General features: G+C 42.9%; 1 protein-coding gene across 1 annotated transcript; it reads left to right on the forward strand.

Moving 5' to 3' along the window:
• The first annotated feature begins 563 nt into the window (after positions 1-563).
• Positions 564-7,400, forward strand: cdc42ep3 (CDC42 effector protein (Rho GTPase binding) 3). The gene is made up of 2 exons (XM_031296884.2): positions 564-1,282; positions 5,582-7,400. Exon 2 carries the CDS (start codon positions 5,788-5,790, stop codon positions 6,859-6,861), a length of 1,074 nt encoding a protein of 357 aa, XP_031152744.1. The 5' UTR covers positions 564-1,282; positions 5,582-5,787; the 3' UTR covers positions 6,862-7,400.
• Positions 7,401-22,305: the final 14,905 nt, after the last annotated feature.

Genomic DNA, 22,305 nt, shown 5'->3' on the forward strand with positions numbered 1-22,305 from the left:
CCCCAGCCTCTTTGGGGGGAAACTACACAGCAAAGTGTGATATCACCTCTGAGCTGCACCGGTTACCAAGGTGATGGGATTTTTTTTTTCTATACAAGAATAGAACCAAAAAAAAGAAGTGATGCACAGACAGGTTTGCCATGTCCTTGACTTGAGGGCATTAAGTCAGAACCTTTTTTTTTTTCGCACACTGTTTTGTGTCTCTACATTTCAAATCATTATAGAGGGACAAAGATTCCCACTGAGCAAGTCTATTTTTGCTGCAGTATACCCATGTGCTGTCCATTAGCTTATCTGTAAAGGTCCCCTGCATGTGCGGCAGCGCTGCACTATTCTGCAGCATTCAGCCTGTTCGCACATTGTCGCCTCAGCCTGCTGCAGCTTTGAAAAATAAAGGACTATGCACAAAATGACTATGCACAAAATGACTTGGCTAGCAAATTAAGTGATTTTGCATTGTGAGTTATAGTTTGGGGAAAACAAGGGAGGGTGTGGGTGTGCATGTGTGATGGATAAGGCTAGAGAGGAGAGGCTTAAAAGAGAGACAGGGAGAGTCCAGTCAAGAGTCTGACAGATCTTATCAGATGCAGGCAGTCGCAAAGTCACAGACAGGGTGAGGCAGAATAGCAGCAGAGGGAAAAGAGTGAACACATACTCAGTGTGCATATCATTTTAGAGAGGAGAGACAGCCAGACATCCCATGAGGCCAGTTCCTTCTTCCGCGAGACCGGAGCTTGGGATCACTCATCACCGCAGCTCCACCGAGGCACAGGAAGCAAGGAGGATCCTCAAACACCACAGAGCTCCTTAAAAAAATCTGAGCTCCGGGTTGGAGAGAGAGAGAGAGAGAGAGAGAGAGAGAGAGAGAGAGAGAGAGAGAGAGAGAGAGAGAGAGGACAGACATGCACAGGTGCTGCTAGAGGGAGCGAAGGGAGCGAGAAGGCAGAGAAAGAGAGAGAGGAGGGGGGGGGGAGTGCAGGGAGGTGTAGGAGGAGACTTGACTTGCTTCAGAAGGGAATAGGAGCCGGAGAGCTATTCCAAAACAGCTGTCCGGCAGACGTCCCAGTCGACAGAAGTGCAGCCCCGAGGCAGAGACAGGAGGCAGGGCATTGTCAACAAGCCACAGGAGCCCAACAGCAGCCACTGAACACACACATACAGACAGATACACACACACACACACACACACACACACATCAACCTGAGGCTGCAGCGTTCAGGAGAGCACCAGCGCCAGCATTACCTGGGATAGATCCGGATCTCACCAATCGGAATACCTGAGGTGAGTGAGAGTGGGAGCATGTTTTATTTCACACGTTTTATGCTGGTACAGTCATCTGAATTAGTAGACAGCACATGTTGCTGCAGTATACCTGCTGCCATGTACTGTAAGTGTCTTGGTTTTTTTCTTGACTGTCTGGAGCAGAATGGGATATTGCTTAGTGACAGTGAAACGTGCGAAAGCATGCATGGTAAATTAAGCTTGTACAGCAGCGTTTGTCCGGCACACGCTCTCAGACATGCAACACAAGAGCTAAACTGTTCGGAGCAACATGATATCCTGTCCCCTTTTTTTAGTCCGGCTACACGTTTAAGGCATGTTCCTCTGAAATGCAGAGCTGGCTTTGCCATCTCAAGGGGCAGATTCAGAGGAGGCTTTTACGGTTAGACTGTGAGGAAAGGACCTTTTCTTTTTTGCCAGTACATTCCCTTCATGTTTCATACACTTTGATTCGGCTTCCTGCTCATCTCTGCCAAGGATAACTCTGGCATGTGCTGGTCATGCTTGCGGGTGGCACAAGGGGAGCGAGAAAGAAAGACAAATACTCCACCCTGGCATTCGCCCTCGCCTCGTCCCGGCACTGCCACCAGGCCCCCGAATGTAAGGCCTTTGCCTATAATTGAGGGTTTTTTATGTAACAAACAGCTCAGTCTATTCTGTAAGGCTACCATTAGCCTCTGTGGTATGTGCATTTGCTTTTTATAACAACCCCAAAGAGAGGGTCTTTCTGCTATTCAAAGGCGTGACACAAGTCAAGGCCACGGTTAGATGTTAGAAGAGTATTTGGAGACTTCAAACTTCCACAAAGTTGTTTGTAGACACAGTGGGAGGAATATAAGTTTGTCTCCCACACGCTGATGATGTTACCCTGACCACAACTACTACACAAGTGCAGAATAGCATGCTATTTTTCAACAGCGCTGATGTGAAATGTCAGCACAGTAACGAGAGGAATATTAAGGGGATGCACGATGTCTATTTTAAAGAATGGGTAAGTCATATACAGGTTATATTTTGAACAGCTGCTCTCCTGAGCCTCTTTCTACGTACGTCCCTCATCAAAGGCTTTGGAGCAGTTCGTTGAACTGTAAAGCATCATCAAACTGGGGCATTTATTTAGGCTGACGTAGAATTACACTGACTCCAAGAATATACTGACAGAGTAACATCACATGTGACGTTTAGGTATCTAGAAACACCCAGACAAATCACGAGCCATTAGTTCAATTATCAGATAGCAACCCCACATTTATCTGCCCCCACGCTCAAACTTTCATCACCTCGCTCCCGCTGCTGCCCCCCTCACTAACAACCAAGCCTCCAAGCACGAGCTGATGAGGCAATGCTCCATTTTTAAAGAGGCTGGAGTGGCTCCAGATCACTTCATGCCCAGACAGATAGCTCTTGCTGACCCAATGACACAGTGGCTTTATCCTGCAGCTCACATTATGACTGGATGTCTGCACAGGCAAGCACTTTTGAAAGGAAGGTGCCATCAGATCCCCACTTCCCCGGAGGTGTAAATGAAACCCGCGGCCGCATTCTGTGGCGGCGCCAGGCTTCGAACCAGTCAACACATGCCATGCCGTCTCTTTTTGGATCAGTTCCAAAAAAAGGATGCAAATCTGCCCTTGGCTTTGAGATATACCAAAATACACCTGCTCAACTATTAACATCCTGCAAAGACACAAATGGATTCATTAGGTCAAGCCATAGGGGTACATCATGGGATATCCTGAGCTCTTGTAATTGACTAATTTCCTCTTTGGCCACAAGATTAACTCACATTTCTATGACATTTGAGATTCTATACACACACTCGAATTAACATAATTAAATTAACCCTCATAGTGGTTATAAAGCCGATTTCTAAAAGACCGACATGAGGATTTTGTTTTCTTCATTCTCTGCTGTCAGCCTCTGGAATTCCAGTCATGTTTGCCATATAAGCCAAACTGGGCCACCAGCAGGATGGCTGAGGTGAAGGTCAGACTTCCAGGCTTTCATCGTACCAGCTGACCAGCAGATGTCCCCCTGGGAGAGTTGCACGAGTTGGCTTGCTCTTCTGCTAGATGTTTTCCTATAACTTCTGTCCATACCATTGATTCCAAGCAACATTATCATCTATTATAATGCATGGGCTGTGCACTTTCTAATGCCGCTGAAGAGAGGGTCCACACACACACACACACACACCGGGCAGATGTTATAATTCTATCAGGGCAGAGCAACAATCAATAGATACGTTTGATTGGAAGTGCTTCAGCCAGCAGTGCAGCGGTGACCTTTTATTCTTGTGAATAGCATTGCAAAAGGTAATACAGATATAGATATGTGCACTCTAAGCACACAGGAAGCAGCTTTTGGCATGCTGGTGCATGTCTCTCACTTCCTATCCAAGCCCAATTTCCCACTGAAGAGAGCATCAGCTGTAAGGTCAGAAAGGATTGAGGAGCACCAGCGAAAAGGGAGAGACTACAGAAAGAAAAAGAATAAGTGGAAGGAAGAGAAATTGAAGAAAAAAAAATTAGAGAAAAGCTTGAGCTAAACAAGTGAGGGATTCTCCCCCTTCATTAAACACTGCAGCACTCCTCTTCGCCCTCCTCCTTCCCCTTTGCTTTCTCTCCCTCACTGTTAGCAAACAAAGACGCTCTCCTTCGCACACATGGCGTGCATTCAAAACTGTTATCTTTCACGAGCAGTCAGGCACCTCGCGCAAACACTCACGCCAGCACTCGAATCCACAAGGACCAGGAAGAGCCACGTTCAACACACTCACACATGTTCTGCATGGCTCAGTGTTTGCCATGGCTATATATAGCCCCATAGTGCTTGTTGGGTGACAGGTTTATTTGTGTTGTAATGGCATCCCCTGAAGTGCGAAGATTTCACCCTGTACTTCACATCATATACAGTTGAAGTTGTGGCTCTCCTACAGGGAGATACTGGGGCTACTGCACTTCATCAAACAGGTTGGAAACACAAGAATCCATGTTGAAAGTGGATGTCAGTGCAATGGTTTCCAGCCTGCTATTTGGATCCAAATACGCAGCAAGTGTGTGTCCCTCTGGCTCCACACTAATGTGCCTGCTGAATAAACATCGCCCACTTAAAGTGTCTCTGATAAGGCTGATGCAGTGTGTCTCTATGAGGTCGGTTGAAGCAGGAATGTGGATGTTTTCTTTGTGAAATTTTTGGGTGGACCTGACCGCCCAGGCACTTCTGTGTAGTGGTGCACACTGTCAGATGGTCACTGCTGACAGACCTCTCATAAGTAAATATGTCTATAAATGGGCAAGCTCTCTCCTCACTGGTGCGCTCTCCTACCCCGCTATCCCACACATATATACACACACACACACACACACACACACACACACACACACGCGCGCGCACACACACACGCGCGCGCGCGCACACACACACACACACACACACGCACACACACACACACACGCACACACACACAGTCAACTCCCTTCCTGGAGTGTTTTTCCCATTTCTCCTTGGTTGCCATGTCGTTTCAAACGGTCAAACGGATTCTCTCCTCTTTTTACTGAGTTCATCCTACACTAAGCTGGCTGCCAACGTGGTGACATTCTCGGTTGGGTTTGTAATGGAAAAGCTCTGAAAAGGCAGCATGCAATCAGGCACCTTTAATCAAATCCAATACCCCCTTAATAATGTTTACCCATCCTGATGTATTGTGCAACCTAGCTGGTATCTCAGCCCTTATTAAACTCTCTGCCCATCAAAGCCAAATCAATTCACAATCTGCATCACGGTCTTTTTCAAGATCCACTTGCTCTGTAATCCCTCACTCTATCTCTCTCATACAATCCTCCAAAACCCCCTAAACCCCTTCCCTCCCCTCTTATCCATCTCTTTCTATCTCTGTGCGTGCCTGAGCAGTAGCTTGTTCCTAAAACAGGCTGCCCTGACCTGATCCTACTAAAGTCTCGCTTTGCGTCTCCTCTCCCAATCTGCTGTCCAGCTGTTCCACATTAGCACATCCAGAGTTGTGGAGGCCAAAGGAGAATCATGTGTGGAAATGTGAATAGAGCAGCTAAAAGCCTTAGACCCAGGCCTGATCCTCCTCTGCTCTGGCTTCTACGCTCGCCAGATGCAAGATCAGGATATGATATTTTTCTTGCAGGATCCAAAGTTTGTTTGTGGGTGTTGCTGACCAGATTTCTTTTTTCTAAAAGGCAGGACAGGGACCTTAAGAAAATGTGTCAGTGCTGAGTTCATGATTTAAAGAGAAATGCTGACAAATTCTCTGTTTGTCTCTGATTTCAGGAAAGTGGTCATTTGACCTTTCCACACTGGCGGACATTACCGGTCCTGATCGATGCCGCAATTGCTGAAATTATTTCTGGAGTCCTGTCTGAGTGGTGTGTTACCAAGAATGTAACTGGAGCTTCTCCTAGGAGGAACTGTCACGTCCAGAACTTGTAGAGCATTTCCGACTCTTCACATCTGAGATCTCTTCCGCAGTTACAGCCATGCCAGCGAAAGCACCCATATACCTGAAACCCACCAACAATAAGAAGGGAAAGAAATGTCGCCTCAGAGATATTTTGTCCCCAGACATGATCAGTCCACCACTTGGGGACTTTCGCCACACCATACACATCGGCAAGGGCGGGGAGAGAGATGCCTTTGGAGACATGTCTTTCCTCCAGGGGAAGTATGAACTCCTGCCAGGGAAGGGAGACGTACATCCTCAGTATGGCATCCAAAGTGAGTTTCTGAGAGCCAACAGCACCGGAGATGCTTCCTTTGCCGAGACCCCCTCTCCGGTGCTCAAGAACGCCATCTCCCTCCCAACTATCGGTGGCTGCCAGGCGCTTACCCTTCCCCTGATCTCCTCCACTGTGTTCTCCATGCCTCCGGAGCCGTTGGAGGACATCACGGGGTCTACAGCTCCCATCAAACCTGACAGCACAGAGGAGGTAGAGATCCTGCAGATGGATGCTCTGTTGCGCTCCATGGACATCTTCAGTAGTGAGCCATCATCTCCCTCCGCAGATATCCAGACAAAGCCTGACGTCCTCCTGGATCTGCTGGAAAACACTTATAAGTCCACCTCTAAGGCGGTTGCCAAAGCCAACAAAATAAACAAGAGTGAAACCAGGTTTGACAAGCCATCGTCCTATTATATCAACGGTCACAGCAACAGCACCTTCAAAGCCAACGGAAGCCTGAACAGTAACATGAGCACCGACAGCTTTGACAGCTTTAAAGGGGACTTCCAGAACAAGATCTGCAATGGCAGCAAGAGTCTCAACGGCAACGGCAACTGCAATGGTTATGGACACTTTAACAATGACATTACCCTGGGCTTCAAGCAGGAGCTCTCAAAGTGCAATGGAGAGTGGGTGGACAGGGACAGTGGAGTGGAGGAGGGCCGCATCTGTGATTTTGAGTTGGACTTTTCCAAGGAGAAGAGCATGTCGCAGGATTCCCTCGCCCAGATCACGGGGTCATTCCTCTCCCTTGAACTTGATCTGGGCCCGTCCATCCTGGATGACGTGCTCAACATAATGGATAAACCCGCAGCGAAGAGCAGGCCTTGAGCTGCGTTGAAGCCCCAGAAGGAGAAAGGGAATTATTAAACTAAAGCCATGAGGAAAGAAAGACTCAAAAAGCAATCAAAATGGTGTCTGGATATATCATTGAGATGGAAAATGAGCTATGATAGACAGAGCTGCTTATGTTTTTATTGTCAAAACATATAACTATTCTAGCTTCTATGGAGTGTTGATCTTCTTCTTTTTTCTTTGCCATGCCAGCCGCATGTTTAAGATGCATGTGCTATTGAGTTACAGCTAAAACACAGCTATCGTGCCTTTGATTTTACATTACTGTAAAAATGCTACATGCTAGATTTGTGTTCTTATGTTGACTTCCACCGCATATACACACACAAACTTTAAGGTCCTTTGCTTTTTTTACACAGTCTTGAACATAATGCATTTTGTGACTTTGAGTGTGTTTAACAAAGCATTATTTTATTTGTCACATAATTCATTTGCCACATTTCAAACAACAGAACACTATGCATATTTGTGTTTTTAAAACTGTAACACAAATAAATTCTTTTTTTTTTCTCCTATTCTGGCTAATTTTTCAACCGATCTGAGAAGTAATACCAAAATATGATATCTATAAGATATCTCGGGAGAGGCTGAACATCAGAATAACTCTGGAGAAAGAAGAAAAACAAAAGCCAAAAGGCAAACAAGACAAATAGCAGGGAAAGAAAGAGCTACAGATTGACAGAAAGAAGGTTAAGATGAATGTATTTTCTCGCCTCTGACATTCCTTACATGCTGCGTCCCTGCCCTGCAGTGGGAGCACCGGTGGGCCTTCATCTGCCCAACCAGGCGCCTGCTCCATTTGTTTGCGTGTGGACAGGACAGGCAGAGGAGGGGGTCTTTGAAATTCCGTGCATTCCAGCCCCAGAGCACAAGTGTCCAGGACCAGACATAAATCAGCTGTTTCAAGTGAGGAGGGAGGGTCCAGCCTGAGACCAACCAGAATCTATAGCAGGATGAGATTGTAAAACACGAGCTTACAACCCGCAGGCAAACTTTGTTCAGAGCTGAACGATAGATGAGGCCTCTCCCTCTGTCTAGTTACAATAAAGATATGTTGACCCAGCAAACGCCTGAAAGAGCAGTACAGCAATGATTATCCATACATGCAGCCTCTTGAACTCAACCACCCCTCATCAGAGGCCTTCTCGCCCTGATCCCCTGTCCCTATGGTTCCTTCAGTGTTAGGCTCGCATTGCCAGTCCTATCTCCACAGCGCTGTGGAGGAAGGTCTGGCTACACCACAGATACTTTCTAGGATAGGAGAAAAAGACTCCCTGGGTTGTTTGCATTTCTTTAAACCAATCACAATCATCATGGGCGGTGTTAAACTCTGGACGCAGCGATGGTGGCTCTGCAAAATAATCTCGGGAAGGAACTTCGCAAAAGCCACATACAATATTAAATGAGGTTAAAGGACGATTGAAGGTCGATTTCAACGCGTAGCTCTGTTGTTTGTAAATTTGGAGTGCTGTCAGTAGCGAGAGAAACGGTGCTGCCTACACCGTGTTATCCTTCTGCTAGCGTTAGCACCCAGGAGGCTGAAACCGGGCAAGTTTTAAATGTGCTTTTAGCCTCTTAACATGTTCGAAATGTCTTTTACAAGTGCCTACCCATGTGAAATGATTCCTTCCGAGTGAACGCAGTGAATCTAACTGCAGTAGATGTGAAAGAAATGCATAAACATTGTGCTAATTCAGCTCTGTTTAGTTCCGGTGTTGAGACGGCAAGACGAGTGCTTAGGGACCGTCTACAAACTACAACACCGAAAAGAGAAGACAAGTTATAATTGAGGTAAGTTTGGAGACACTACCTTATTTAATCATTAAATTAATACCTATTGTTGTATCTCTTTCGGTTTTACAAACAACAGAGCTACATGTTGAAATCGACCGGAATTCTCCTTTAACTAACATAATTTGCTCTTACCAGTGTATCGCAGACTGTTCTTTTACACTGCAATCCCACCCATCGGTCCCAAAACCTCCCAGTTAGACAGTAAATGCCGTAAACATATTCTTTGTAAATCTTTACACTCATTCCCCGAAAGAACTAAGCAGGCCTGCCTTATTGCACGATCCAAATCTTTTTTCAAAACTTGCCATTTTCAGCGTGTAGCTCCAAGTTTGTTGTTGTTTCCTGTAGCGAAGGGATTTTGAGAATGGCGCATGTCAGGTTTTATGCTGGAAATGTACTTTTGTTGATCCAGATTACTTCAGTGTAGACACATGAAGTGTAAGTCATAGCAAATCCTTATGGAAGCTTGTGGCAGGCTTCCCCCAAACACCCATGTGCCACTTGGTCATGCTTGTTTCGGGAAAATATCACCTCACTCCTAACACATATGTAGGCTATGTACTTTGTTGTATGTACTTGAGCAAGCTAATTTCATACGCAAATAATTATCTGGGTTTAATTCCACTTCTGTCATTTAGCAGGCCAATGTGGTGAACTTCCCCAAAACCCTCAAAGGCTTCAGAATGTCCGTAAACAAACCGCCACTGGCCCAGTCAAACTGCCACCGGCAAGTCGTCGTGAAACCAGATGTTAGAGGCAACAAGAAGCCTTGTCATGACAGATGCTCCAGCCATTAGAAAATCCCTGCATTAGTGCTAAAGAGTTTGCATATGCTGAGCTGAAGCATCCAACCTCTGAGTATGAGTAATGAAAACCTTTGCTGTCAAGGTAATTACTATGCTTATACCTGCAATGGTACATCATTGACTTGATGACAGCCTTCATTTTGACAGGCATGGACCCCCACCAAACTTCCCTTTGGTTTACAACAGAGCTTGGGACCACACCACTGTAGAGTGTTGTGTAACATACAGAAGTATTTCTGTAGAGGTGCCAAAGCTCTCGGACACAAAATACCAGGAAATAGCAGCGTTTTATGGAATCCAACACAAATACTTGACATATGTTACACCCTGAACACTGCCTCCATGTTCTCAGAATGTGAGTTCAGCGCTCCAAATGAAATACAGAGTGAACATTTTGGTCAGTTGGCTCTGTGCCCTCATTTCATAAAGATTTGTCTATGTAAATCATTGAATCTGTATTAGAATTGCTCAGCTTAAACACTGAGTACGTATACATGCACACTAATATTCCACTAATATTCTAAATATGACAATATTTCGAATTTGTTATGGGTCATGTAAACAGTTTATTCCATTTGGATATTCCGTATAAGGCCTTTTTCTGAATTTAGCATTTTCCAATTAAGACGTGGGATATGCTATTCGGGTTTTAGAAGCATTCTTTGGACATATAGTATAGGCCTGAGGGCAGGAGAAAATACCAAAGACGGAAGGTAGAAATATCCTAGTGGACTGTTTCTCATTACCACAGGGCCAAGGTGACCTGAAGAGACCTTGACTCCAACTGCCTCTGATATTCCATGCTAACAGCAAAAACATGCTCTACAGCAACACAATCAGGCAGCTCATTGTGACACCCACACACTCACAAGCAGAACAATATTCCACTTGTTTTACTCGCAAGTCACATCTTAGTTTAGCTTTGTGTTTATCAGTTTGTTTGAATGAATGTTCCTTTTTTTTCTTTTGTTTTTAATATTGGTGTTACTGAAAACTGACTGCCAAATTGGTGACGCTAGTCGAGAGAGGGAGGGAACACGGGTGTTACCACTACCTGCTGCCTTGTAATTTACCAACCAGTTGCCTTTTTGACAAAAACAGAAGAGGCCTAATTGCTAAATTCTGTCTCTTTGACTTTGATGCCGTGGTTTAGGAGAAGGGTGAAAAACACGAGGAAGAAAAAAAGAACATACACAACTTTTTGAGTCTCTTGTGAGACAAATTCTATCATATAAAATGTAAATTATCAAGAGGCACACAAATGCTATTTCTGCAAAACATTTGCCCTTACATTACAAGGTAATTTATTCAGGAACATTATAAATGTTCCTCCAGGAGACTGGTGATCCGGGGGATCCAGCTCCTCAGTTTCCTGGGCTAAGGTGAAGCTGTCAGTTCACAGATGAATAAGCTTTAGCCCAGAGGCCAAAGAAAGCACAGCTCAGACCCAGCAAAAATTTCCACCCAACCTCCATAACTGAGCTGCATAATGTGCACACTGTCTTTCACATAGAGGTGTCGGTGAACGAGCCCCTCATAGCCGGACTTGAGCCATGTCAGTTGGATGAGAGGGGAAACTTTAATAAGATGTTTCCCAATGTGCAGCAGGATAAAGCTCCTCTTGTCTTCACCTGCTGTAAATGTCCCACAGCACAAAATGAGCCTTAACACAGATACTTTCCATCTAGCCAACAGACCGGACAGGCAAGAGGAAATATCTGAGGTATGAGCGCAGCTTTTCATCGAAATATTATTGTTAAATATTTCTCTTGCTTGCCTGAGAGATATCGTTCATTGTTGATACATACTGTACGTGCTCCAAAAATGTAATGAATGCCCTGACTTTGATAATCGGGGGGGGGGGGGCCCTCAGTAGTAGAACGTTTCTTGGGAACATTTACTTTGGGATGCTGAGCATGGAGCTTGGAATCAAGTGTTCTGCAAATCTGCTGATTTAGCAGCGCAGTGCTGCAGCTCCCTTTCGAAAGACAACAACAGGAGAGAGCAGAGAGAACTTATTCCCAGGGGGGAATAAAATGAGCCTGAGCAGGGGTTGATGCAATGCAGATACAGAACGAGTGAGTTCCAATGTAGTTTGGTCTGGCAGGCAATGGATACTTCAGGCTCACTGCACTGTTGACTGTTGTTTGGCTGACAGTAACCATAGCAAGTTGAGTTTGTATCTTCAGTGCATGAGGGCCGAGCTGAAAGGAGGGCAGGGACAGGATGAGAGTGTCACCTCAGAGGCACCAGAATGCCTCCGTGACATAACCCAGGCCCAGATAATCGTGGTGCCACGCTATGTAGAGCAAAACAAGAGCTACTGTACGCTTAATCGTACACTTTATTTATCTCTAATGTGCATCATAATTTGGGGGTTATTTGCAATGGGCAGTAATCGGCACAATAACTGGTCTTGTGTGAATAATTCAGAAAGTGTTCAAATAAATAGCAACACAGCTAATAATGTTCATTTTTAAAGTTAATTACAACCTATTTTATAAATAATTTAGCATTTAGCATCACAGACCAGTGAGGTTTTGTACTCAATATGTCGCTTGTTGTGCTGCGAAAACAGTTTTAATACATTTAATGTGTCTGTGAGAGGTGTGTGTCCAGGACTGTGAACTGAACACAAGGACATGTGTGTTAGTGTTAGTAGTCCACTAAAGTAAAATGTCTATCTTTAGGGTCCAGGAGCCTTGCCCATTTAGTGCTAAGTAAAGGCGATAAAAAGAAAGATCCCATTTAAACCAAGACTGTTTCTTTTGAAAGAAATAACACAACCTTTCGCTCAATTCTATACACTCCATAGTTTTGCTGTTAGACATACTTGGCCAGTAACGTATGGTGACAAGCGTTAGCTTAGTTTACTAATTTGTCAGCTAACTTTGTGAGCTAATTTGTAAGCTAACTTAACCCGTGTTGTCGTCCTGTTGACCATGCACTTGTTGTCCTCCAGGGTCAAAATTAACCCAGTCTGTTTTGCCTGTTTATGAAGCCTAAAGTATAAATCATCACCCAATATTGTGTTACATTTTCTTAGCCAGCTTAATTCCAAATTATTACCACAAGGTTTACACTTATTTTTGGAATTCATGGTTGATAAACCTCATTTACGTGAAATTACACCTAATTTTGTCAGCTAACTTTGTGAGCTAATTTGTTAGCTAACTTTGTGAGCTAATTTGTTAGCTAACTTAACCCTTGTGTTGTCGTCCTGTTGACCATGCACTTGTTGTCCTCCAGGGTCAAAATTAACCCGGTCTGTTTTTCCCTGTTTATGAAGCCTAAAGTATAAATCATCACCCAATATTGTGTTACATATTCTTAGCCAGCTTAATTCCAAATTATTACCACAAGGTTTACACTTATTTTTGGAATTCATGGTCGATAAACCTCATTTACGTGAAATTACACCTAATTTTGGAGTTAAAAAAATGCAAAAATTAAGAATTATTTTGACTAAAAGTTAAGATCAGAGGAACGTATGTTGATGGATTATCAGATAGTCTACTTATCAGATGTCAAAGTTTAGTCAGGATATTGTTTTTAATGGCAGCACATAATCACATCTGCGGTCTTGGAAATAAAGAGATTGTATACAATTGAACACCCAAAATGTAATCATTCAAGAGTGTTGTATGGAACAGCCATGTTATTTTTGGGCAATTTGGTTGAAAGAAACCCATATTTCCGATACAGAAACCTTGAAAATGCGTGAGTAAGTGACATGAGTTTGTTAAATTATTGACAGTTCTCTGTCTGTGTTATTGTAATAATACGTTTTAGCATTTACCATTATTTTTGGCCATGGTGGCAACTGCGCATAGTTTTCTTTCCTTTATTTAGCACGAATAAGGCAAACAATCATTACTTTTTGTCAAAAGTATGTTAAACTGCTTGATTAAAGAAACATGATACTAAAACCATTTATGCTCTTTAAATAAACTGAAAGTAAACAAAGAAATAAATAAAAACAAAAATTGCAATTTATGAATTCAAAATAATCTATATTTCCCCAATAACTCAAACACACTGGTGACTTTGTGTCCCAACTGTGTTTTATAATGTTGAGTCATATGCATATCAGCCTATTGTCAGGTGCAACAGTAGGCTACAGATCATTTTCCAGATAGACACTAGATAATGTACATTACTGTATTAGGTTCAGCCTGCAGTCAGTGACATTTACTGTCCTCCTGTCAACTTTATAATAAATACTGCAAGGGGGCTCTGAGGCATCGGGCTTAGCAAAAAGTCTGCGCTTGCCATTTTAATCGGCTTAATTTACAATAACCCCCACACTGCAAACAATTCATGAATTATTCATATTTATCCAGCCTGGGAAGAACTGGACTGTGACTGAGCCCAGTAGGATGGGACAGCTGCTCTCTGTATCTGAACTCTCCTTCTATGGCAGCATGAGGGAATGAAACCAAAGGCCATGATCATGTGAGTCTTTCTAAGATCACCCTTGTCTATATTTTGTCTCTTTTCAAATGGTATGCCCCCAGCAGGGCAGCAACTGCCCATTTGGGTCCTCTCCTTTGGCCAGCAACCTATATTCACCCGTGGGAGGTATTTATATATTTGCTCTTTGCCGCATTTCCTCCAGACAACCCCTTGAGAATTCCTTTAACGCCATGCAGAGGGCAGGGTGTGGGAGGGAAAGTGACTTAGGGGGTATCTCCCCTTATAGATGATGGTGACATCACTTTCCATCTTTTCCTCTAGCAAGTCAAAAACATTGCCATCACCCTAATGAGATGACTGGCCTCAGTCACCTTCTGGGATCAGATAATGAGGCCAGGTCATTGAGTTGCCCTGGGAGTGGCGTTTATTGGCGGAAACATGCCACTCCTGGGAGTAGTTTAGAGATCGTTGAGATGTAAATGCAAAAAAAAAGAAAAGAAAAGAAATTCCGTTGCACATGTGATTTTCAGTGTTACTTTGTGAAAAAAAAAATAATAATAAAGTATATATAGGCTGTTGATAAGGCCCCTCTTTAAGTGTACCATGACTTGTTATCAATAGTTTTATCCTTCTTGTGACACTAAAGGAATAGTTCAACATTTTGGGATATACGTCCATTCGCTTTCTTTCTAAGACTTAGATGAGAAGCTTAATACCACTAAAAAATAAAATTCTTAAAGGGAAAGGATTTTTTTTGTGGGTGTTGTGAGGCTAATTGTTTTTTATCCACTGATGCTAAATATGTAGCCACCACCAGCTTAGCTTAGTTTAGCACAAAGGCTGGAAACAGGGGGGAAGCGAGCCTGGCTCTGTCCAAGTGTAACCAAATCCACCTACCAGCAACATCTAATTGGTGAGCTTAACTTGTGGCTAGCTGTTTTTGAAGTGCTTAACTTTGGCTAGTTGACCGACTGCTTGCTGGAGTTTTACGTTTGGCGTACAGACATGACAGTGGTATCAATCTTCTCATGTACCTCTCAGAAAGAAAGAAAATAAGCGTATCTTCCAAAAATGTAGAGGTATTGTTACATCCTTCAGCTGCTCCACTGACAATGAGCAGGACACTGACTGTGTTGCTTCATGGGTAGTTTCACCCTGATGAGCATTATTTAGTACGTCTAACTCACAGAAGGCCCTTGTAAAGATTTCAACTCTCATGAAACAAATCTTCCAACGTTGCTAGAAAATTATTGGCTCTAGAAAGTTAGCCTCCTGTTTATTTTCAATGGAGTTGCCTCTGGTCTCTTGATAACATGCTAAATTCCAGACTGTCTTACAAAAGAGATGATTCAGAACTGAACTGTCCAAGACCATCCAGCAGTACCAGCCATTTACTCATATTTCATTTCATCATGTGTATTTGTAAAGGATTGAATGCAAGTACCTACCTGCATGGATTTATAGAAAGAAGAGTGTATGAAAGTACAGAGCGTTCAGGTCAGAGGACTACATTCCTGCTGTTATGGCCTACAGCCTTCAGGATTCTGCCTTTTAAGGCAAGACCCCACTCTGTTTCTCTTTATCCCCATGTGAGCTTGATCCCTCTGGGCTCACTGGGTGCCCCAGAGTCTCCATTTATAAGTTGTCACCAGCCAGTCATGCGATCACATCTGCAGGAAATTTCCAAGCAGGTTCCTTTCCTACGACCGTAAAAAAAGAAACAGCAGCTGGCGGCCATTCATTTTACGCTTTGTTTAGAGGGGGTTTTTACACTTCAGGTTTGCACAGTTGAATTATTGCCAGGTGGTAAAGCGAAACACACAGCATGGACAAAGAGAGCAAAAGATCAGACAAAGATCTCCAAACTTCTAATTTCAGGAGAGAGAAAAAGAGGAAGAGTTATGTGTGACGGCCCTGAGCCTGTTGTCATGAATGTATACTGTGGTCTGTGTTGTGAACTTGCAGCACTTGGCCAGTCCTCCCAGGCTATTTAACCCTGCCTGCCCGAGACCAGTGTGCAGCATTCCCTTGACCGAGCAACATCATGATTTCATTCTGTTTAGTTATTTCCTTTGTTAGCTACTGACAACATGCACCACACATTCGTCACTGCATCCATACACTCTCATACATCACTGATACTGACAACCACACCTCATCGCCTTCCTGTTTGCACTGTAATTTAATAAATGTCCCTTCATTATTGTTAAGTCGATTGAGCATCTCCCTATTTTGTTGTGGCCTGTGAGCCGGTCGTAACATATGAATGAGTGTTGATGATATTCTCACAGTGCTGTGACCTCTGTCCTGCTCTCAAGAGCTGCATTGTGCTTCCACCTGAAACACACTGAGCCATGTCTGTGAAATTCATCTAATTTCCATTTGACACCGTGGGGAGTAAAGCAATATAGCAGCTTATACGTCAACCTCTTTCACTGGATTGTCAATCATCTGTAAGGACTAAGGAGCCCTGGCTCTCTTCATAACCTGCATCAATATTGAGAATGTCTTGGACAGAGTCCCGGTATGCATCAGGATTCAGCATTAAATGACTGCCAAGAGTTTTAACATTAAGCCATACAAAAAGGAGCCAGTGTCTGGATTTGGACAACACCGGAGATGACTCAATAACTCAAAACAGAATGTCACGTTGACTTCAAATATTTTCCTGTATTTTCCCTGTAAAAACACACCTTTAAATCTCGTCCCAATAGGCCTGTGATTCAAGCGATCAATGCTTCACTGAGCTGACAGTAGAAAAACAGTAAACCGAGTGAGCCCTCCACAGGCAAGTTGTGCCATGACACATGAATAAGAATATTATTTTTCACTGTCCCAGTTACCTCAGGTTTCCTTTGCGGATGGCATGACTTTTTCTACGTTGTTGCCCAAAAACCGGGAGTGGGTCGGGATGAGGGGCCCAATTTGGCAATGTTGCCCCCCCTGTCAATAACTCCTAATGGCTGGCGTGTTCCTAGTTCTTTGATAACAGCGAGAAGTTTTTCACGCCAAGGCGATTTCTATATACATCACCTTTATTTATTCAGGCAGGGCCAATTGAGAGCAATCTCTCATTTCCAATGACTCCCTGATTACATGCCATATAAAATTACAATACATATATAATATACAGTTGCAGTACTTAGTATTCAAACAATTAGAATTACAAACAATTACAGAATGTTTGAAGTCAAAGTGCACATGTACATTCAGAATACATGGAGTGCAGGTTTTTGCATTTATATGGAACATAATCCTCAATTGCAGTTTTACTTAATTTTGTCCTAGCAAATGGAATATTTAGGACCAAGGAATCACTAGTGCAAGTTCCATAGTGATACGATTTGAAAATTTAGCAAGCTTGTTAAAGGTGCTGTAGGTAGGATTGGGAAGATCCAGGACTTAGCCAAAAAATTTGAACATCAGTAACTTCTCAGTCCCTCTCCCCCTTTCTGCTAAAGTCCAAAACGGTCTCCTAAGCCCCTCCCCCCACAAGGGAGAATGAATGCGTGTGCCTGAGCAGTGATTGACACGCAGTTACTACTGCAGGCTGTAGGTGCTGCCAGAGGAGCAAGATTTTTTTACCTGTTTCATGTAGTTGTACTTGAACATAGGGTCAGTTTCAGCAAATATGACAGAAAGTTAGTTTTATAAGTCTTACCTACTGCACCTTTAAATATACAGGCAATTTTTTAAGCAAGGCATGGTAAATAAATAAAATGGTAGTGTTGTTCCCTTCTTAGAGCCAAAGAAGCCCAGCCTACATATTGATAAAGGAGGCAGTGGTGGGTATTAAATCCATCCCCAGATATATATCTAAGGGCAGAGTAATAAATATATAAAATCCTAAAAATCCTCCTTTTCACCTACAAATCCTTCCATGCCCTGGCCCCACTGTACCTCTCAGACCTCCTCCATCCATACACCCCACCCCGAAACCTGCAGTCCTCAGACGCTGGCCTGCTCTCCATTCCCCACACCAGACTCTGTACCTTTGGAGACAGAGCCTTTAGTGTTGCAGCCCCATCCCTCTGGAACACCCTCCCCGTAGATATCCAAAATGCTACATCCCTGGACATTTTTTAAAAAAACTCCTGAAACACCACTTATTCACCACAGCCTACAACCTCCTTTAGTATAGCCACAGTAATTCTGTAAAGTGTCCTTGGGTTTCATGAAAGGCACTATATAAATAAAAGTTATTATTATTATTATTATTATATAGTGAAACGTTGAACACAATTAGAAAAAGGATGACAAATTTGAAAACTTCCAGATGCAGTGTGGCTTTAAACAATACTGATGGTGGAGCATAAACGTATAACTAATGTATGGAGTTTCTGCTTGTAAATGAGTAGATAAATGAAGACCGAGCAGCATTACTTTGAAACACTGTCATTTAGGCTGGTAAATAGAAGTAATTAGTATTTTAAATGTCAAAAGCTTTCCCAGTTACCTCAGGTTTCCATTGCAGATGGCATGACTTCCTCTACATTGTTGCCCCATAGCCTCATTAATCCCATATACACTCTTAATCAACCCTTACGTAACGGACCTTTCCCAGGGATTACAGGTCACAGGGTCGTCTCCTTTACGGGAGGGGAAAAAATACCAGCAATGAAGTCTCCCAGATGCAAAGTTCGTGGTCTGGCTGTCAGAAGAACACTGCGTGTCGTCAGGAATATCCCAGACCAAAGACAAATCACTGAGGTCAGAGTTGAAGTCCTCCGAAGACAGAGTGGGGGCTGCTCCGCTGTCCAGTTTTTAGAAATATGTTCAAATTGATGGATTATTGATGGTTAGATGGTTAGTCAGATCAGGAGAAGCAGGGATAAATACTGCTGATACCATACTCCCACTGCTACTTCTGCCATATGATCCCTAAACGAAGCTCCCAGTGGTGATTGTTGGGGTGAAGGTGTCTATATTTCCTCTGTGCGTTTGTATGTGTTTATATGTATATTTGTGAGGCCCTGTACAGACTGTGAAAACAAATTTCCCCAGTGGACAATAAAGACTATCTATCTATCTATCTATCTACTAGTAATGTCTGAGCACAACGCTTCTTCCTTTGGAATATAAATATTCATTGTTTGAGAAGCTCTGAAGGAGTTGTAGAAATATTTACATTTATCATTAGTGTACAGTACATTTACATTGGATTAATCCACATGGTTTGCGACCTATGAAATGTTTCTGGGGAGGTGTATCTGCCTTTCCCTCTATCCTGTTGATGAGACTGATCCCTGATGAGACTGGCAAAGTTGGAATAGTTTTGGTTCTTTCTCATGACTATTCTATTGAAATTGCAGTTGTTATTACTATACATATATCTCTCCAATAAATCACATTTCTGAGGCACTTAAAGTGCAGAACACACCTATGTGCCTTGTGGTCATTTATACAATCAATGTTTGATTTTACTTGTCTCTAATCATTAATTGAAGGGCATTTTTTTTCTCTCCTTGTTTTGTTTAAAGGTAAAAAAATATATGAAATAATATATATGTATGAAAACAGAGCATAGCCTGAATGGCTCTGTAACACTGGATTTAGAAAATGGCTGTTAGAGACTCCATCTCTTTAACTACAAGGCTTATTGGCCAAGAGCCTGTGTTGGTATTAAAAGCTAATTATGGGTGGTGCTGGAGTGGGTCGGGATGAGGGGCCCAATTTGGAAAAAGTTGCTTCCCCCCCCCTGTCAATAACTCCTAATGGCTGGGCTGTCCCCAGTTCTTTGATAACAGCGAGGTGTTTGACGCCGAGGCAATTCCTATAGTGAAACATCGAACAAAATTAGAAAAAGGATGCAAAATACAGTATGTAACTTAGCAGATGCAGAGTGTGGCTTCAAACAATACTGATGGTGGAGCGTTAACGTGTAACTAATGTATGGAACCCACCCCACACACACACACACACACACACACACACACACACTGTAAATGAGTATATTCATTAAGACACATGAAGAGCAGCATTACTTTGAAATACTGTCATTTAGGCTGGTAAATAGAAGTAATTACTAAATGTCAAAAATGGGCCCATTGGGGAAGATAATAAAATCACCCTTCATTTAAGACTTTCTTTTGTTTCTACTGTATAACATTTACTTCACTATTTATTTAATGAACATTTTTTTATTCATTGTTTTATTCCCGACCAGTTTTCCCTTTTTTTTTTTTTTTTTTATTGGAGTTTCTCCCCCCCTATCTGTGTTTATCTGTTTTATTTTTCTTCTTTTGTCTTTCTTTTTCTGTTTTTTTGGGTCATTGGATTGTTGAAAACACCTGTGTGGAAAGTTATTTTTAATTAAAAAATCCCAATATGAATTTAGATATTAACCCTTCCCTTGCAAGAATTTACCAGCTTCAAAAATGTTAAGCTAATTCCTAAAAAAAAATGTCACATGCACTAAGCTTCACAGTGGCCCCAATGATATCAGTATCAGAAAGTGGTGAGCAGCACCCTCTACTGTTGCAACAGTTTGTGTCTGTCTGCTGCTCTGACTCTCCAGCCCATGATCATTGCAAGACAGCCACATTTAGCCAGAGCTTTAACTTTATTAAAAGGATTTCCCCATTGTTTGGCTTCAGACCACCCATGTTTGTCTCAGCACTTGACTAGAAGAACATTCTTTGCTTATGAATGTCAAACACAATTAGGACTCAGTTGTCCTGGGACCAGGATCTCCTTAGTATAGAAGAAATAAAGGATTAAGAGGTTAAGGGGTTAAATAAGGAGTACGTTCAATCCAGAGTGGGCTTGTGAGATGGCTAGAGTGGTAGCATTTTGGAAAAAAATGTCATACAAACAGTTTGCTAGATTTACTTTTTACACAAAAAAATGGGGAAAGTTCCAGAGATTTCTGGAGGGGTCCTAGGAGGCTTTGTACTGTAGAAAGACTTATGTAATGTACTTATGGTGTCAGCATAGCATATATACATAATGTGGTTATTTTGTTGAAAGTTTGTTGTCTATTTTGTTATTTTTATGCATTGAATATTACGTATATATGTATATTTTGTCTTGTCAAGGAAGAGAGAAGGGGAAAAAACAAATTGTACAGGGAGGTGGTGATGGCAAGTGTGTGTGTGTGTGTGTGTGTGTGTGTGTGTGTGTGTGTGTGTGTGTGTGTGTGTGTGTGTGTGTGTGTGTGTTGGATGTGCTCATGTTGTGAGTTGTATGTTTTGTTTGTGTTTTTTTTTAAATAAATAAGAATAAAAATCTTAATCATAAAAAATGTATAGAGAAATGAATCCGTGTGATGGGTAAACCTTTGTTCTTGTATTGTATACAGGGATCTATACAGGTCATAACAATACATCATATTTTGTATACAGGTCGCTAACTGCTGAATGGAAGTGTTCGATCACAGCATGTCAATGACAAAACATCAGATCAAAATGTTTGTGCTTTAACCTCATGAATCAGAGGATCTTAAGATGATTCTGGTGCTCCAGAGTCGTCCCACTTCTCTTCCCAGAGCAGGGTCAGGTCAGAGGGGCAACACAAGAGTAACCTGGGAAAACCCTGACGAACTTCCAGCAAATTTGAGATTTGCTCTGCAAGTCAGTCTGGCCAAGAGCTCATTCAAGCCCATTTCCAATTTTTCCAAATCGAGGCACCAATCACAACCGTTGAGGCGGGCTTTACACAATAATGACAAACAACTTTTTGTTTACATTCAACATGACGGCCACCGAAGCGCAGCAACCCGTTGATGCCGCTGTCGCTGCTACGTCACCCGGATGCCCAGAGGCATTTGAGCGGCATCCGTTGGTGACACTCCCTTTGGAAATGGGCTGTGAATGAACCTTCCTCAGACCCACTCTTAGGCCCTGTTTACACGATGACGCTCGCGGGTGAAAACGAAAAAATATTTTATCAGATGTGCCTTTTGTTTATACGGTGATGGCGTTTTTGGGGCTTAAAAACGCAAAAAGTGAAACCACCCTCCAGAGTGGAAATTTTAAAAAACGCTCCAGCGTCGTGTTACCGTCTAAAGGGTAAAAACGCAAAAGTCTGAAGACAGCGGTGTGTAGAGAGACGAGAAAAAGGCGTCCAGGTAGTCTGTTGTTACGGAGGAGGATGTAAGGATATTGGTAATGCTCCCGTGGGTGCTGTGCTGTGGTTTATCACGGTCGACTGTGCCGGTCATCATCAGACAAACATGCAACTCCACCTCCTCGTCTTTTCCAGACAAACTTTGTTGTTTTGGTTTCGCGCTACTAAGGAGAGAAGTAGAAGGAAGGTTCTACCAAAGCCCGTCTACGGAAAGCCGTTCCACTCCCTATTAAGCCCCATTGTACCTACTTTGGTTGCAGTTCCACCAGAGTTCCACTGGGGGTGATCACGGTCCAGTGCAAAATGAATGGGACCCTATGGAGCTAGACGGCTAAAT

This window comes from Sander lucioperca, chromosome 15 (assembly GCF_008315115.2).
Source record: "Sander lucioperca isolate FBNREF2018 chromosome 15, SLUC_FBN_1.2, whole genome shotgun sequence".
In the NCBI taxonomy this organism is placed as follows: domain Eukaryota; kingdom Metazoa; phylum Chordata; class Actinopteri; order Perciformes; family Percidae; genus Sander; species Sander lucioperca.

Bases quoted from the DNA above. Each gene is read 5' to 3' on its own strand.
- cdc42ep3 (XM_031296884.2), top strand. From the start codon at position 5,788: ATGCCAGCGAAAGCACCCATATACCTGAAACCCACCAACAATAAGAAG.